The 18,368-nt window shown below is 38.5% G+C and overlaps 1 protein-coding gene across 6 annotated transcripts in view; it reads left to right on the top strand.

Annotated features, from left to right (window-relative positions):
• Positions 1 to 18,368, top strand: part of CNKSR2 (connector enhancer of kinase suppressor of Ras 2) — a 218,535-nt gene that overhangs the window by 30,961 nt on the left and 169,206 nt on the right. For all 6 annotated transcript variants that reach the window (XM_074858654.1, XM_074858652.1, XM_074858655.1 and 3 more), the window contains exons 2-3: positions 5,174 to 5,337; positions 17,004 to 17,206. In XM_074858654.1, coding sequence (XP_074714755.1) covers positions 5,174 to 5,337; positions 17,004 to 17,206 — 367 coding nt within the window. The remainder of the gene's footprint in view (positions 1 to 5,173; positions 5,338 to 17,003; positions 17,207 to 18,368) is intronic.

Here is an 18,368-nt window from a genome sequence, read left to right as displayed (position 1 = left end):
AAAGTTGGATTAAATTTAATGCGTATTTAATGGTGGGCTGGGAGAAAACAACTGTGATTTTTTTTCTGAGCATTTAATGTTTTAGTGGTCCCTTTCATTGTGCTAGTTTAAGTAAAAATGTTGGAAAAATAATAGTTTACAATCTGAAAAGGCATTGGATAATGCTATGTAAATGCTCAACTTATATTAAACTCTAGTTTAAGGGGTTTTTTTAATGACTTGTTAAATTCTGTACTACAGTCCATTGCTTGAATTTGTACTTGTTCAGGCGTAAAACTCATGGAATTCAGGTAGGGCATACTTTTTCTGTTCAGATTGAAAGATGAATTTGTTTGCCTTATATTTAAATAAAAAAAAAAGGCCCAAACCTGTCATTTATTTTTTAAGAAAGCTGTGTGTCTTTCCCTCCTGTGCAAAATTATTCCATGTATTTTCTGTATGTTATTGCTTTTCAGTAAATGCTGGGTTTACAGAACAAGGACTTGCAAGGGAAGTTATCAGTTTGCATCCTCATTCTGATTTACCAGGAGAACATAAAAATATACTCCCTTGTCAAAGTTTCAGGTATGATAGTTAAATCTGTAATGTTCATCATCTTTCCCTTAACACCTAACTGAAAAGAAGGCTGATAAGGACACAAGCTCTGTTATTTTCACTGTAGTTTTCCAATTTTAAGGAAAAATTCCTTTGCCACCAATTTGGGGAAGAATATTCTGCCACTGTTTTTAGAACTGTATCTTCTCATGTATATCTGAGCAGCTGATTACAAATTTTAGTTCAGATCTAGCCATAGAAAAAGTCTATTTTAATACTTTTTAGTCTCTTAGAGGTGGGAGGAAAGACTGAGCTGCTTTCAGAGGAGGAGCAGACAGTGAGATCAGAACCTCAGGATCTATTTCATGGAAGGGGTCATTTGACTGAATTACCACAGATCCGCATAACCTGTTCTGACACTGAATTACAGGGTGGTTTGTCGGTTTTCTTGTTTCAAAAGATCACCTGTTACACTATCAAAATAAGACAATACCTCAGAGAGATCATGAAGTTGTGTTATTAGTTAGGAGATTGCAAGCATGAAGATTTCCCTGGAGGGTAGCGCTGCATCTTGCAATCTTATTCCAGAAAATCATATGAGTTAAAAAATGAAATTAAACATTTCTTGATCAGTTTCTACTGTGCTGTTGTAATAAAAGGAATTCATTGCATAGAAATCTGCCCGACTGCACATCTGTCAGCCATTAAAGATGGTTAATGATTTGATGAACTCTGACTTGGCCCACACAAGGCAGAACTCAGTGATGGAGCAGGAGAAAAAACCCAGCTCCAGTATGTTTTACTTGCAAGATAAACTTTTTTAGAGAAGTTTTTTTAGATGTTAAAAGCACTGACTCATCTGAGCAGTTACTTTGGGAGAAGCTTTCTTTACTTTTTCTATTGTTTTTTATTTGTTTAGTCTCACAGACGAGGTAGAGCTTGCTTTAAACGTAATGGAAAAAGTTGCTCCTTTTCTGTTAATGCACAGAGTAGTCCGTATGTGTACATAACACCTCAGGGGTATGCAAGCTGACAAAGATGTGCGATGTATTAATTTAACATCTTAAATGCTCTTCTAGGCCCCAATCAAACTGGCCAGGTAATGAGTGTATAGCAGGATCTGGACAGCATTGCAAGACTCTTTGGTTGATTAAGCTCAGGTGGAAAGCATGTGGGGCAGGGGAGTGCTTCTTAAGTAGTTAGCGCCTTTGGAGGTCTGTGTTATTTCTGGAGCACAGGATGAGGAGTCATTCAAGAGAAGAGAAAAAAAAAGTTATATAGTGTTTCCTTAAAGAGTAGGTCTAAAAGAAAGAGGAGTACCATCACATGGTTTTATTTCAGACTCTCTTTATTATTGGAACATCTGTGCCTTTACAAATACCCCAAAAATCTTGGGGTTATTTTGGGTGAGCAGCAGAGTTGCTGAATATGAGACTGTTACTTGTGTATTGACATCACAAAACCTGTTTGATATGCTATGGGGCCTTACTCATCCAGAATATAACAACAAACCTGATTTTTGGGCAGAGGCCACTGTTCTCTAAATATCCAAGATATCTAAATAAATATCTAAATAAAGGCCTACTAGATGCTTGGCAACCTTAATCGCACCCATGGCCAGGAACAGGGAATAGTACATCAAACTGAGTTATGTGCTGGGATTCCTGTGGTATGTGGGTTGTGTGACATCCTGTGGTATGAGGGCATCTGGGGGTAGAAGTGGAGCAGACCTTGACAACTAGAAAAGTTTCTTACTACATTGAGGTTGAGTGGATTCTGGACTTGAAGGAATATCGTAAAAGACAGAGTGCTCATAAGAAACAGTGCTTTCCCTGTTAGCTTCCAGGGTGTCTCCATGGACCCCAGGCACCTGATGTTTTTTGGTACATCTTGTCCTGTCCCAAGTTAAATGGCATTATCAGCCAGGAACGCCTGTTCCCTGCAGTTCCCCTCCTGTTGATCTGAATGCAGCAGCAGCTGGCCAGCTGCTGGCAAACAGGGCTTTCTGCTGTGGCTCTGGGGACAAAAGGTGTGGGTGAGGAATGCTGACAGCCTTTTTGTAGTATTATTATTTCCTATCTGTGCACAGTTTTGTTTACAAAAAGCATAGCTGCTCTTTAATTAAGAAATAGAATGACAGAAATAAATTACTTTAAAAGGATGTTATATTTAGGGAATGAGGGGAAGTAATTGTGGCAAGCTATACTGAAAATGTCATGCAATCTATGGTTAAATTATTTTGTTCTGTCTGTAGTTTTTACGAAATCGGTGAGTCAAGCAATTGTCAGTAATATTTTTGTTGTCTTAAATTTTTTTTCTTACCCTATATGAACTACATGCATCCATCTAGATTACATCTGAATGACAAAAATACATAGATAGCAGGAGGAGGAAGAGTAATGGCTTTATTTAGAATTAACTGTCAGTAAGTGTTTATTAAGTGCATCTGTCATGTCTTATTCTGGATTTGTGTTGCTAGTCTCTTAGCTGGGAATTCATTTTTTTTTGATACCTGATGACGTTGAATATTTTAATGTTATTCTCATTCAGCAGTCTGTGTAAGCAGTGTGGGACTTGAGTTCAGGAATATCAGAAGTACTTACTGCCTTCTTTTTTAGTAATTTTGAAAAGCACATCTATGGCCTATTTTTAATACATGTTTAGATGAAATGTTTTATGTGTTGTCAAGAATATTCAATTTCTTTCAAAAAATAAATGCCATTATACATGGGACTGTGCTTGTAAAACAGCTCATGCAATAAATATATCAGATGGAAAACCTGGGAGGGCTTTGGGAGAAAATACGTACAAATATGGATAAATCAAGAAGGCTCACGTCAGATAACTCAAGATAATGGTATCTTTTGTGTGAACAAATAAAAGTGGAGTCAGGATGATTTGAGAAAAATTATTTCCTTTTGCAACCTAACTTTAAATGTTTAAATGAATTCTTATAGCACTGGGACTTGGTAAATGGCCTTACTCTCAGGTGTCAGGCAGAGAAGAATACCTGATTTGTATTACTCCTTGTCTGTTTGCTAATAATGAGCATTGCCTAGCATGTAAGAGAGAGACACCAGCATTTGGATGAACTGATGGCTCCCATTGAAATGCCTTGGGAATATGCAGGAGTCATGCTCTTTGACATGTTCTGAAGCAATGGTATCTAAGAAAGAGAGAAATTAAGATCTTCCCCTTGTACATCACACTGACTGTGAATGTGTTGTGGTGTTTTACAATGGAACATTACTTTTGATTAACAAGCAGTTCTAAGGCCAAAGGCAGAGTATTCATTATTTAAGTACAAAGGCAAAAAATTTCAGAAATACAGTGGGGCACCCCACTGCAGCAAGTTGTGTTGCTTTGACCTTAGTGAGTGTTCCTGTCTTCTTTTGTGTGCGTATGTGTGCGCATTTTATGGATCAGTCTTGGTGGTTCTGATAATTCAGTTCCCCTTACTGTAGGGGAATGAAACTTAGGAGGATAAAAGCTTTAGTAGATCATTCCTTTTATGGAAAGTTTAACCATTTGTATTTTCTTTGTTGGAGAATTAGGGAACAATTTTTAGCCCCTCACAAGCCAGTCAAGCACATTTGAGAACCAGGATATGTGGCAAGATGCGATACCTGGTCAGTCCTGTATCACCATTTTTGTTCTCTGTTAATATGTTGTAATAGAGTACATGACTGATTTGAGCAACTATTTGATTTGAAAGGGAAATGAATGGAAGGCATAGCTCCAAATGCTTGATTAACCTAAACCATTAAGTGGCTTTGTTTTGGAGGCAGGAAATCAAGTAGCAGGCTCTGGAAGAACGTGGTCAGAGGCTGCTGGAATTGGAGACCTGCTCCTGTGTCTTGGGTCTGGAGTATTTGATTTACAGCGTGTTTGCATGTGGTTTAATTTTGGTGTGTGAATTCTAGAAGTTAAAGGCACAACAGGGCTGTTTCTGCTCCCCAATGACTCTGTTCTGGGGAGCGCACCCAGGTCTTGATTTTAGTGGCTTTTCGTGCTCAGTAAGCTTTTGTGTGCCATGAGTGACTTCATGCAGTTTCTGAACTGTGGTACGTTGAGCCGGATCTGCTGCTACAGTTGGGGCACTGACAGCTAGTCACTCCTGGATGTATGGTGTTAAGCATTGTCACACTCTCATTATTCTCTTATAATTTGTCTCTGGCACAAATGCTTTCCTTTGTTTCCAGTCTCTTACAGTGCTGTGATAATTAACAGCATCTGTTGATATGCTGCACCCAGAGAAGGATGCAAGTCTTCCTCCCTTCCACTGTTCCCTCTTCTTCTCTCCCCTCCCAGATGTAATGGAGGCATTGCTAACATACCTGTTATCAGGGGCTGCCAGACAGGCATTCATAGCGTAGTATACTACAAGAATTCAAGGCTCTGTTTGGGGTTCAGGAGCGCTTTGGTATCATCCACAGATGAAAAAGCTGTGGCTGCCATAGCTCTCCAAATCTTAAGATTTCTGGGTAGCATTAAATTTTTTGTAATGTTGAAATACCTCTTTTAAAGATAGGGCAAATATCTCTGTGGGCTTGAGGAGGTTCCAGCCCATTTTTACTTCCTGTGGCAGTACAAAATGTTTCTAACTTTTGTCTTCCCTTCTTCTGTCCTGTTTCTGCAGGTCTTGATGATTGCCTGCAGCAATATATAAAGAACTTTGAGAGAGAGAAGATTAGTGGTGACCAGCTACTACGCATTACTCATCAAGAACTGGAAGATCTTGGAGTCACACGAATTGGCCATCAGGAGCTTATCTTGGAAGCAGTAGACTTGCTCTGTGCACTGGTAAACTTCTTGGGGCAGAATGGGGCGGGAGTGAACAGTGTTTGCATATTCACAGTTTGCATGTTCAAATTTCTAGTCCTAAAGGCTAAGTAGTTCAAGAAACTCCTGGCATATAATGTATGAACAATTTAGTATTTTAAACCAGAGGCAATGTAAAGAGCAATATCCACTGATAGGATGGTGCTTGTTAAATAAATTGGTATCAGAGATTTAAGGCTTGCACATCTGTCTTCATAGAAGAAAAGCTTATCTGAACTCACAAAAGAACTAGACTGGGTTTGGTTTGGAATGTAAAACAGTTATATATGTGAATGCAGTATTTGAGTGCCGGTTGCCCTTTACGAACAAAATATCCTGATATTAACTATGTCATTTTTCACTGATCCTTTCATGCAAATTACGTTTTAGATGATTATTTGAGCTTGCTGAAACATAGCTGCTTGTATTTCACAGTAGAAAGGATTAAGTACTGAAATTATGTGTAAATAATATGTACATCTTTGATGGAGCATACAGAGGGATTTTGGTAATGGCCTTTTCAGTTCAGGTCGTGTCATGCGTAACTGGGATTATCCCCTCAGTGAGGGATGTGGTACTGACTTCACCCTTCTTACAAACTTCTTGTGTGCTTGTAAAGATTACTGATAGATTGGGCACACTGTCTGCATTCCCCACTGTAGGAAGGATTGTGAACAGCTCTATTAAGATGTACTTGACTGCCTAAAGTGGTGTTTTGTGGATTTTTAATGCATACTACTTTTCCAAACCTTAGAAGCAGCTTTAAGAAAGCTGAATCCCAGTAGAGGCAATCAAAGATGGTAGGCTGGAAGGCCTTCAGAAGGGCTTGTGGATTCTCAGTATGCAGCAGCTTTTTCTGAATATCCTGTTGTTGCATTTTTGGGAGATAGATGTGAGGGATAATAAAAAGAAGAGAGAAAAAAATATTAAAAATCACAAAAGAAAAAGTAGAAATGGGGAGAAAAGCTTTTCCATACAGGAAGACATTTGGTTTAAATACATCTTAGATTCTCTTAAGTACTTTTCTCATCAGACTGCAAAAGGAAGCAAGGAAGTAAATACTTTAATTAAACTGAGACAAAATCTAAGTTAGGGTGAACACTGATGACCATTCTTCCCAGGCACACAAGGAGACAGGTTGTGGCTCTTTCAAAAATAACCTGTTTTCACAGAAAAAACCTTGTTTATTAGCTGAAATTTCTTTTTTTCCTCAGTATGTAATTACAGATGTTATCTTTAGACGAATAAACACAACTTGTCTTTGTAGCTCCCTTACCTTACATAAAAGTGTGTGGAATTAAGTTGAATATAAAATAAGGAATTTGTAGCGAAGGCTAATGCTGCGTCCTTAATTCATGCAGCAAGTCTCTACCTTCCTGGTCCTTGTTGCACATATAGTGTTGTCTGCTTTTCTGAGTTCATCTTAGAAAAATCTTCATCACTGAAACACAATAGCATGCATTCAGATCACAGCTTCTAATTTAAGCTGAGGTTTTTGCAGTCTCACAATTGGCTCCTGATGGCTCCTCAGGGATACAAAATGTGATTGTTATATTGATTTTAGTGGACTTAATTTGAATTTATTGTTCACCAATCAGATAAACCTCTTAGGAAGTTTGATTCAGAGACAATCCTTTTGGCTATACTGTCCTATACTTACAGGCTTTCCTTTTTTTGTTGCATCAGTAAGTATCTGCCCTGGTTAGTACTTGCCCATTCTTCTGATTAGCCTCTAATATTGACTGTATTGCTTAGGAGGACTTTAGTTCTATGACTCTCCAACATAGGATAACTGCTAGTGCAGGTAGTCATTGTGCAAGGTTTTTCTAACGAAAATTATCTGATTATTTTTTATGTTTCATGGGAGTTTGATAGAGGTTTCATGGTAGAATTTGGCATGGGTTACAAGTGAATGATCCAACTGAGTTAACATCTGTTTGGATGCTGGAGATGAGTGGCATGATGAGGTACAGAACATGATGGGGGACAGAACCACTTCCCACTGTTCATTCCTGCTCCCACTCTACAGGAGAGAGTTTTCAAGGACAGAATTGCTGTCAATGAGGAGAGCTTCTACAGTGTTGATAGCTGATGTGTTTCAAGAGCTGCTTTCTTCCTGCCCCCCTTACAAACACTGTTTTGGGGTAAACTTGTACTTGCAGTTTCTGCCCTGTCAGCTGAGGATACGGCAAATGGCAAACCAGTTGCTTGTGTTGCATGTCTATAGTTCACGGGGTAACGTTTTCTTCCTGGAGGAAAGTGGAGAGCCTGAACAAGCATATTTGGCTGGTATGGAGAGAGCATGGGACCTCCTTAACCCAGGTGGACGCTATTGAACGGCCCAAAATAGACAAACTGCTTGTCATAATAATAGTTGGGAACCAGTTATGATTGATAGCACTATTTAAAGGATGTTCTTTATTGATTTTTGACAGAAGGTGGGTGGGTGGCTATGGTCTCTCACAGTATTCCCCTCCTGTCATAGCAAGATATGGCTCCTCCCGTGTTTGTTAGCTATCAAAGAACAAATGGTGGCCTGTGCTACCCATCTTAGTAGAGTCTCTCTTGGCTGCCAACCTGCCATACTGTGCTCTTGACAGAAAAGCAAGCATCCTGGGGGTGAGATTCACAGGTTTTCTTTTCCTGTGGTGCTTCAGAGAAGGAGAGATAAAGATTTTGCCCAGCTGCTGCTGCTGTTACAGGTCATGCTCTCTGATAATGGTGGGGGCGTACATACCGCATGCCATCACTGAAGCTGAACGTGCTCCAGGAGAGAGCGGGCAATGTAACTAATGTGGTTTGTCTCTTCCCTCTTTCCTTCAGTCTGTGAAGGTTGGAGGGAGCATGTTCAATAGATTATCTTGCCTCAGTGCAGTTTTGTGTTTTATAAAATCTGTATGTCAGAAAGGGCAAGATAAATGAAATGTTCTCTGTGCTTAAAAGAAGGAAGTAGTGAGGTCTGTGATGGTATTCCGTTGCTGCTAAGAGTTTGTGGCGTGGTTTTCGATCGGTCCTTGAGAAACACCATGATGGATATATGCCTGTAGAGTTGTTCTATTTCCAGCAAGGCATGTATCTTTTCCTTCCCTTTCTGTTCAGACTGGCACATGAAACAGAGATCACACTGATGGCACCAACAGGTAGATTCCTGCTTGATGTGGACGTGCATGTTTATTCATTCATACTGACAAAATCTTGAAAAATAATTGACATCTCAAAACTGTTTGAAAAGTGGTAAACTAAGAAACTGCATGTCCAGCTCTAGAGATACAGGAGAAACTGTATGGAGTTAAGTACCACAATATTTTTTCTCCAGGCTACTCCCAGGTAATAAAACACATACTTCTTCATCGGTTATAAAAATTACCACCCAGATCTAGCCTGAGCATGATCCTTTTCAGTATGTGTGTAGCGGTGAATCTAGTCTGAGATTGCTTTACATTTTCATCAGGAAACAAAGGTGTAGCAGACCTTTATCCACACATAAGATGTGATGAGCCTTGTTTCTTTGATGGTTGCTTTAAGAACTGGATGTGAGTGAACAATGCCAACAGAAACCAAATTGAGGAAAGATGGAGGTGATGCTTATGAAAAGAGAAATGCATACTGAAGAACAGATTACTTAGATAATGCCATCAGATCACTGTATCAGTCTTCAGGTTTGGAGTGCATCTGGAGGTCTTGTAGCTCCTGAAAATACCTAACTGTGCCACAGAAAGCAAAGAAGTGCAGGTAATTATTTTTTCATCATCTATTTGTCAGGAGATGGAATTTCATTTATCAAAACTAGGTATGACCATATTTTGCTGAGTGTCCATGGACTCTAAATTTTATGTCTCCTTGATATCATATTTTTCCCAGAAAATGCTACCATTTGCTTCACTGCCTGGAGAATACAAAGACTGAAGACTGCACAGCCAAAGATTTCTTCTTCCATCTTTAAGAAAATGATCTAGTCACCTGACATACCACCACAGGATTGCATGAGGATTTTTTTTTTTTTGCTTCACTCTAAAATAGCCTGTAAATTTTGTTTAGATTTATATTTTGCTTTTATATTTATATTAGATTTTGTTAATCTAATGAAGATTAAATTAGTTTCATTTGATTTTAAACATTTTCAAATATTTATTAAAAGGAGAATTTAAAGTGAGAAGCAATTTTTTCTGGGAAGATAAGAATATTTAGAAAACTAGACAAATAACATTTGGATGCTTTAAAGTTTTCCATAAAAGAAGAATTTAGTAAAGTCCCCATGAATTTGCAAAATACTTCTTCAGGGAATCTGAATTTGAGTAGAATAGAGTTTGGTTGAAAAACAAAACAAAACAGTTTTTGCTTTGTAGAGCATACTGGTTTCATGCTAGTTATTTAAATCTGCTATGGCTGCACAGGAATTTATTATACACTGTATATTTGAATCTGTAAAGCTAGAAGATTGCAGCAGATGAAATGGCATTATTATTTGGCAGAGAGAACATTGGTGTGCACCAGCAGTATGAAATTACTTACTTACCACTAACACAAAACATTTACTTGCAAATGAATGTAAAAAATAGACCTACTTTACCTATGAATGATTCGATTCCTCTTAAGAATTATGCCTTTTTCTTAATTTGATCTTCTTGCCAGTTCTTACACAGAAATCCTTTCCTTTGCCCTTATCACTAGTCAGATCTTAACGCTACTTTTGTCAGTAATAGTGAATATTATACTTAATTACTGTAGTGCTAAATGAGGAAGACTTCATTTCAGAATGGAGATTTGTATGTACTGGAGTTGGGATTTATTGTTAATATTCTGCATGCTCAAAGCAGAAAAATTACTTACCCTTTTTACTGTTGCCCTTTGCAAGTTCAAGTTAAAGTTCTGCTTATATATCATCTGCCTTCCTGTCTTCAGCCTGAGCTAACTTAACTGCAGAGAAGGAAATCCTGAAGTACTTCACCAGATCAATAAAACTGAGAAGTTAAAGTGTTGATGATAGCTCATATAGATCACGTTCAAAATGTTTGTTGCTGTTGTTAGTAAATCTTTTAAACAGGACTGCAGTAAACCCTGTGGCATGCCAAAGGCAGTAAATATGTTTGTGTGTAAAGGGTGAATGTCCTTCCTCCCACCTCAAGAATCAGTTATGGATCCGAGATACTTTTCTTAGTTGCTTTTGTCTTTGGACTATTTGGAGTTTTGAGCAGGTACAAAATACAAGCCCTGATTCCTGGAGTCGTAGCAAGGTTTGGGTTGGAAGCAACCCTTATAGATCCAACCCCCTAGTTAAAAGCAGGCTAGATAAAAACATAAATTGTTTTAAAGAGGTTGTGTGTTCATAACAATCTACTCTTTTTTTTTTTTTTTTTTTTTTTGAAACTGCTGATTAGCTGTTTAAGACTTAGTGAAATGCATGTAACTGAATATGTAAGTGGTAGTTTCAATTCTAGAGAAATAAGAGCACTTGGCTAGCTAGGGACAAAATTACATGAGAAAGTAGAAAAACAAAAAAATAATGAGCACTTGGTCTTGCAGTCTGCTGATTGAACAAGAGTTAAGAATAATAGTTTATATAATTGCTCTATTAGTGCTGCAAAGCATGACCAGGGCTTGGCTTTTTGATGTGTTGCTTGATTGTGCTGTAGAAAAAGAAGGGCATTTTTCAGGAAAGAGGATGATAATGATGATGATTATGAATATTTCCTGGGTTCTGTAAGGCAGTAAGTATCATGCACCTGAGTTTTTTCTGACTGTAAACATTTAGGACAAATATTTATACTCTTTGAAACCATTTGCCGTTTAATCAGTATATGTTTAATAATTGCAATAAATGATAAGTGCCATTTGAGCTATCTGACTTTTTCTTCCTTATCTACTTATTCTGTTTATGAAACAAACGTGTAAGGATCATGTGTTGTGCACTTCTAAATTACCCCATATGTCAGTGCTATTTGAAGGAGAGATAACCTTAGTGTTGGCATTTCGTGACGCTGGAAGAAGGGTTGTTAGAAATATATGTTGTAGGCAGATCTGATGAGGTATAAAGTTACATAAGGCACCTTCCATATGACAAGCTGTGTTCTCAGTTGCTCGCAACTTTGGGCTGGTAAGCGATCTGCCTCATTCTTTGTGGGATGTGTTCAGCCAAATGTTTTGGAGAATAAGGTTCAGATGCATTTTGTTCGTTTTTAAAAACAACTTTGGAGACAAAGGTTGGAATTTTTCTTGGCAAATTTTTGGCTGCCCCAAATTTTGAGGTGTGGTTTTAAAATAGCTGCCACATGCCTTGGTGTCCATGTGATGCAGTTTTGATTATTCATTTTAAAAACTAAAACTGTTTACAGGTTGCTTGTCTAAAAGCAATAAATAATACATACAGAAATGATGCTCAAGAATTAAATATGGAAGATGAAAGCACTGAAAAATAGTGAGGAGCAGAATTAAGCTTGCCTGAGGTTATCTTAAGTCCATTTCTTAGCAGTCATATGCTATTCTTACCTAAAACTCCTGCATTCAGTCTGTGAATAAGTGGAAAAAAACTTTTTAAGAAGTTGCATTAGAGAGTCTTATGATTTCATCCTTGTGATTGTTATCCACATTACTGAGAGATATCAGGCATAACTGAGAAGTTATGTTTCTTTACACATTATTATACACTGCATATAATTTATTACACAGTACAGCTATCTAGACTATAATATTTGTCTTTTTAAAAGGTTGGCCTTTTTTTCCTTCTTTAAAAAATAATGTTTGTGTGTGTGATGACAAACATTTGCCAAAGAAAAATAAACCTTTACCTTCTGTAGTTTATACAGTCATGGTTGCCTTCTCCAGAGGGGCAGAAGAAATTAATCCATGTAAGCACTGCTATGTGCTCTGCCTGCCTGGAGAAACTGTTTTTAATTTCCTTTTGCCTCCAAGCACCAGTGTTACAGTAGTATCTACAGTTCCCATCTTGTGTCTCTTCAGTAAGAGTTAGCAGTGGTCGCTGCAAGCCTTTTGCTCTACATGGTTTCCAGCAGCTTTCTGGGCTGAAGAGAAGAAACAGTTATTTAGGGAGGTAGGCAGAGGGACCATATGCTCATTTCCCTATCTTGGATTATTGTTTGTAGGAGTCAAACAATGTCATTGAACTTGATGTGGCCTTTGTGCTTAGAGATGTAGAGGCATTTGTGGTTGTATAAAAGTTGTGATCAAGACATCTGTTCTAAGGTATTTCTGGATTTGTTAATGGGACTGTGGCTATGTCTGTATTGCATATTGCGGTGTGTTTAGATCCAGACTTCTTTTGGTATCTGAGCTTGGCTTTTTTAGTTAGCTGCGATGTCTTTGCATTTGCAATGGACAGCATAAAAATACCCTGAACCAAAGGTCTCAGCAGCTTCTAGACACCCTGTCTGAGCCTGCAGACATAGTTAGCACTGTATGAGTTAGGAAGACTTTAGTTTTTAACCTGTGCTAGCAGTGTGAGATGCACTTCCCTGCCAGCAAAGGTTAAGTGAATTTAACACAGGAAAGGTATGAAATGAGCTCTGATTTTTTTTTTTTTTATTTTATTTTTTTTTTAATTGCTGAAAGGGGAGGGGGGGACACGACTAATGAACATTAATGAAAGTAATCCAAGAAAATTGCACTTTACTTCTGAAGTTTGTTTTCTGAACTCTCTTCTGACCCTGTGGTGCTGGTGCAAGGGTGGGCTGACAGAAGGACTAGGCTGTCTTGCCTCACCAAAAAAAAATCAAAACTCATCAGTGGTGATTAGAACTGCTACTTGTCAGCCTGTGAAGAAAAGAGCTACAATTTATCACTCACACTGTCATGTGAAGCCACAGAAAAGTAATTAGCAGGTAAAATGTCTATTAATAGCTTCCACCACCTTTAGTTTGAACACCCGCTGACAAGCTATTACTCTGTGTAGCTTAGCTTCATCAAGTTCTTGTTTTGTGATTGCCAGAATAGACTGCATTAGAGCAGTTTCTGTTGAGGTGGGGTGTCTCTGAAGACTCTTGCTCCATGGCCTCTTGTTGAGAAAGCGGATGCATAGACTTGCTTCACTTCTCATAATCTCTACAAGCATGCAGAGATTTCTTTGTGGTTCTTTCAGTGACTGTGAATTTATTTTGGCTAATGAAAGCATAACTTGTGTTAGTGCTGGCTAAATGTGGAGTAGGGGAAAACAAAAGAATTGTCTCCTTTGCCTGCAATTATCTTCTTACGGTGCTTGAAAATAAGCGCACTGCATTTCTAAGAAAACCATATTGTTAATAGTATATTATTGCATATAAAGTATGATTAAACTTAGCAGTTACTATTTGAGCAAGCTTTTTTCCAAGATTAGAACATGAAACGTTTTGTTCATTTTTAATGTAGGACAGAAATATTAGTGATAAACAAAGTGGAGATTTTGTTAGCTTGGCTGCTGTTTTAGGATCCTTCTACTTGAAGGCTTCAATAAACACAGCTGCCCAAAAATATATTCTGCCTGAAATGTATCTCTGCATTTTCCATCCCTGGCTTTATCTGTCTCATATTACAGGTGGAGGCTTTACTAAAATCAGTGCCATTCATCATGTAAGACTGAATTTTATATGTAGCTTAGGCGTTACATTTGTCCCTCATTTTTTTTTATGTTAAAGAACACACACACATTTGATGAATATGTGTGAAAATAGACTTTATATCTGTTAACACTGTCTCTTCCTTTTCACATATCTGACAGTGAAAAAAGACATCTGAAAAAGTGTGTCTGTGGGTGGCCGTCACTTGAAATGTTAACAAGAGGCCACTAAGCTTTTATAGGAGGTGATTTTTCTAAAGAAGCATATACATAAGTGCAGCCTATTTTCCTGTTGTAGAATAAATTTTTGAGTATCATTTTGCTTGGTCCGCAGTGTTCAACATTGCAGGTATTCTTTTTGCTGGTGCTTTACCTTCTGGTGGGACTGGAGGCCTGTACATTGCCTGTCAGGGTTCCCGCTGTGGTGGGCACAGCACACAGTGCAGGCTGGTACCCAGCACCTGCCTCTCTGAGCGTGTGAGGTAACAGACAAGATGACGAAGTGGGGTATGGGGAAAGAGAGGGAGGTGAAATCATTTGGCATTGTCGAGGAGGAGCATTGGGATCCAGCCTGGACCTCAGTGAGGTCTCCCCCAGCCATGGGCCCTGTGCACAGCCTGGCTGGGGAGGCGAGCAGGTTGCCTGGGCCTGGCTGGCCCCTTCCCCGTGCCCACCCCCACCTTAGTTTACCTCATGGGGTTTGAAGGCCAGCATGGTATTTGGATAATTGCACTCAGCTTCTTAGGAACAGCCCCCTGACTTAAGAAGTTAAACATTTCAGTGTGTCAGAAAGAAGGAAACCCTGTGAGGAACCCTGTGGCCAGCCTGCGGTTTCCAGTTGTTCCACCCATGTTTGGGGGAGGTGAGCGCCATGTTGTGTGGGTGTTGTGGGGTGGTGGGGTTTTGGTTTGGCTGATCTGTAACACATTTTGTGTGATATATCTTTCATCGAGAATATCTATCATTTGTTTCTTCCCCAGTTAATTTTGCCAAAATGGGCTAGATGCTCAAGAAGCAGGATGAAATAAGAACAAACCTGGTACTTTTTTCCAACTCACTCCTACCCAGTCCTCAATCTCCATTGTGCTCTCTCAGCCACAGCAACCACAGAAAACTGCAGTAAAACCAAATTTATTTTTATCTGATGTTTATCTCTTTTAACTTGGACTGATTTAATAAGTTATTAGTTATAAGCAGTTTAGCTGCATAATAAAGTATGTTTTACTTTTCCACCGCAATTTGTTGTTTTCAGCTTGTAATTTTTTATTTATAGCCCAACTCTATCTGTTGTATAATTGCTATTGAAAATTTACATGGTGGAAAAGTCACTGCCCAAACATACAATTTGTCTAATTGGGAACTGAACAGGGGATGGCGCCTGTGCAGAAATTGTGCAGTTGAGAAACATGCCTGCAAAATCTTCCTTGCCCAAAATAGGGATGTTCACAGAAGTTACAGTAGTGGTTTTTAAAGCGCAACCTTAACGTATGGTCACTTACCCCTTAAGCCAAATCCCAGCGTGCATCCTCTGCTGAAGAAAGATGGCTGATGTTTTAGTGACTCCCTCGCAAAGCGTGTTCAGTTTACAAGCGTGAAGAGGGGCTGACTAGGAGGTGGCAGACAAGCAATGTGCTGAAGTCTCTCCTTTCCATGATGATCTCCCATTTGCTTGGGAGTGGACATTGTGGGAGTGCTGGGGGCTCACCAGGGCTAGCTTCAGTGTGATGTTCCTGAAGTCCCTGTGTAATTAAAGAGGAATGAAGTTGATTTAGTAGATGGTTTGGATTAGGAGCATGACAACGGCTGTAAGTAATCACACCATACACCCCACCATTTCCTATAGAAAAAAGACTTAAGGTAAATAAGCTTCAGTGGTCTTAGATTAGCATTGGCAAGTATATCTCTTCTCCCATCTCTTGTGAACAGATTAGCATGGGGACCAAACTGGGGGCCTGGGAGGAGAGCTGGAAAAGACAGGGAGGGTCACTGGGTGGTAGATTTTTGTGTGCAGCTGAGGGGCTTTTTGCATGCTACTTTATCATCATTTGTGGTAGGAAATGGTCCACTTTTTGTAGTAAGTAGCCCTTTCCATCATCAACTGAACAAGTTGTGATGATTATGACCCCATGTTATAACCCTGTGATGTGGTTAAGGTGAGGAGCATCTTCTGAAGTCCCATCTTTCTCTTACAGGAATAATAAGCTCAAGCCTATGCAATTGCTTGTTCCTTTACAAAGGCAAAAGAAGATCTCTTTCGAAATAACTCTATTATTGTTTGCATTTGTGAGGAAAACAAATCTAGAAATAAAAAATCACTGATGGTACTATATTATATTGTAATTGAACATTAAATTAGGGCATTCTCTAGTGCTGTTGCAGCAACATTTGTATATATGAAGGATTTTCAAGTACCATTTGTTAATATTTCTGCATAATTATTTCTGTCTGCTGCACAGCTGAGGAATGCAATTTAAGTTTAAGGGATTGACTCTTAAATGGAAGCAAAGTTTACAACCTGACTTTAAAAGGGCAACATAGACATTGAGCAGCGTAACACTGTGTCCTGTGGTCTATGATTCTGGTGGTCCTTTACTGCTAACAAGAATAAAAATAAGGTAATGAACATGCTTCCTTCACTGAAACCAACAAAAGCAATCTGGTGTCACACTGTGTCCATACTGCATACTTCTGCTAGTTGCAAGCCCTCTTGCCTAACATGATCTTAGGAGTCGATGTGAGTACAGACATGAGGGACTGATCCCTAACCATCAGATCTACTGAGAGAACCATCTGATCTACTGAGAGTGATGCACTGCTTCGAAAATCAATCTTCCAGACTAGGTTTTTTCTTCATTTTGAAATGTTTTCCTCAGTGGGCTTAAAACCAGCTAAAAGATCACTCATAATTTTGCTCTTTTGTTCTATTTTTATGCACTTTAGAAACAGAACATGCCATACATTTAAAAACTAATGAGTGGGTGTATTCTACCTTAATTATGAGGAATGGTTAAGTTTTGAAGCAGAAGAGCAGTCTTGCTGTTCTCAGTACTTTGTGTTCAGCTGCAAACCTAACTTTCTTTTCTTTGTCCTTTTTTCAATGCAGAACTATGGTTTGGAAACAGAAAATCTGAAAACCCTTTCTCACAAACTGAATGCATCTGCCAAAAATCTGCAGAATTTCATCACTGGGAGGAGGAGGAGTGGTCACTATGATGGAAGGACCAGCCGCAAATTACCAAATGATTTTCTGACATCGGTAGTGGATCTGATTGGAGCAGCTAAAAGTCTGCTGGCTTGGTTGGACAGGTAAAATCTCCCAAATGTGTCACAGGTAACCAGATCATGCACACGCACAAACCCCAACTTCTTTACAAAATGTAATGTAGACATTGAAATGGAAGCAGAATTAATTTACAAACTCTGAGAGGATGTTTTTAGCAATTTTTTCTTGTTAAGTCAGTGTGCAATTCAGATAGCATTTCAGTACAATACTTCTAGATGCGCTTCAACCCTACACATATTTGGAAATACAATATAGCAACAGGATGACATCTTTAGGTTATATATGTATTTTACTATTAATATAGAACAACACTTTGACCTGCGTAACTCGGATTCATTGCTCTGATAATACCAAATTCACAAAACTGTGATTGTGCTTTTCATTATATAGGTGTCAATATATACTTCCAGTGTGTGCGTGCTTGTGTGTGTGTGTAAACATGCATGTTGCATTTTAGGTTTTTTAAATGGCAGTGAAATACCTCTGAAACTGTAGATGCAATTGGACCTGTCTTACACTTGTACCTCTATTACCTAGAAAGTATGTGGGACCAGGACTTAAGTGCTCTCCTTTACTATATCTGTAGTGGTATTTTTTTAATGGTAACAAGAGCAATATGCAGATATTTAAGATGATCATTTAAACTCCTGAAGTGGTTAAAATTAGTCTATCTGTATGTCTTTATAAAATGCATCACAGTGCATTTTTATCAGCAAAAATAAAATGCTTATCTTGATTTAAAGGTGTATTTTACTTTGTATCCAGAGGCTGAAGTTTTGTTCAGACTATCCCTGATCCCTGTGTAATTCTTAGAATACAACAGAATTATTTGGATTTACTGCTGTGGGTTTTGTTGTGTTTCATTTTCTTGAGGAAAACTGGCTCTGTCCCATAAATGATTTCTATATGAAAGGTTTAGGGGAGGCATGAATTTTTTTCCATTTCTTAAGCTGAACTGCAAACTCTTTCTTTTGTTCAATAGATTGCAGCTACCACTGCTTCTTCTTTTCTCCTCCCTTTCTAGCCTTTCCCCAAGTTTCAAAACCAGGTTACCTAAAGTTGGGCTCCTACATTTCTATTTAGTTGTTTAACATTAGATGTGCAGAGAGGCAATACAATCTCGTGGAAAGAATTTAGTACTGAGACTTGAAAAATTGGAAATATATTTTTAGCTCTGCCTCTAGC

This window comes from Strix uralensis, chromosome 2 (assembly GCF_047716275.1).
Source record: "Strix uralensis isolate ZFMK-TIS-50842 chromosome 2, bStrUra1, whole genome shotgun sequence".
Classification (NCBI taxonomy): Eukaryota; Metazoa; Chordata; class Aves; order Strigiformes; family Strigidae; genus Strix; species Strix uralensis.
The sequence above is the reverse complement of the archived record's forward strand: the minus strand, read 5'-3'. Positions and strand labels throughout refer to the sequence as shown.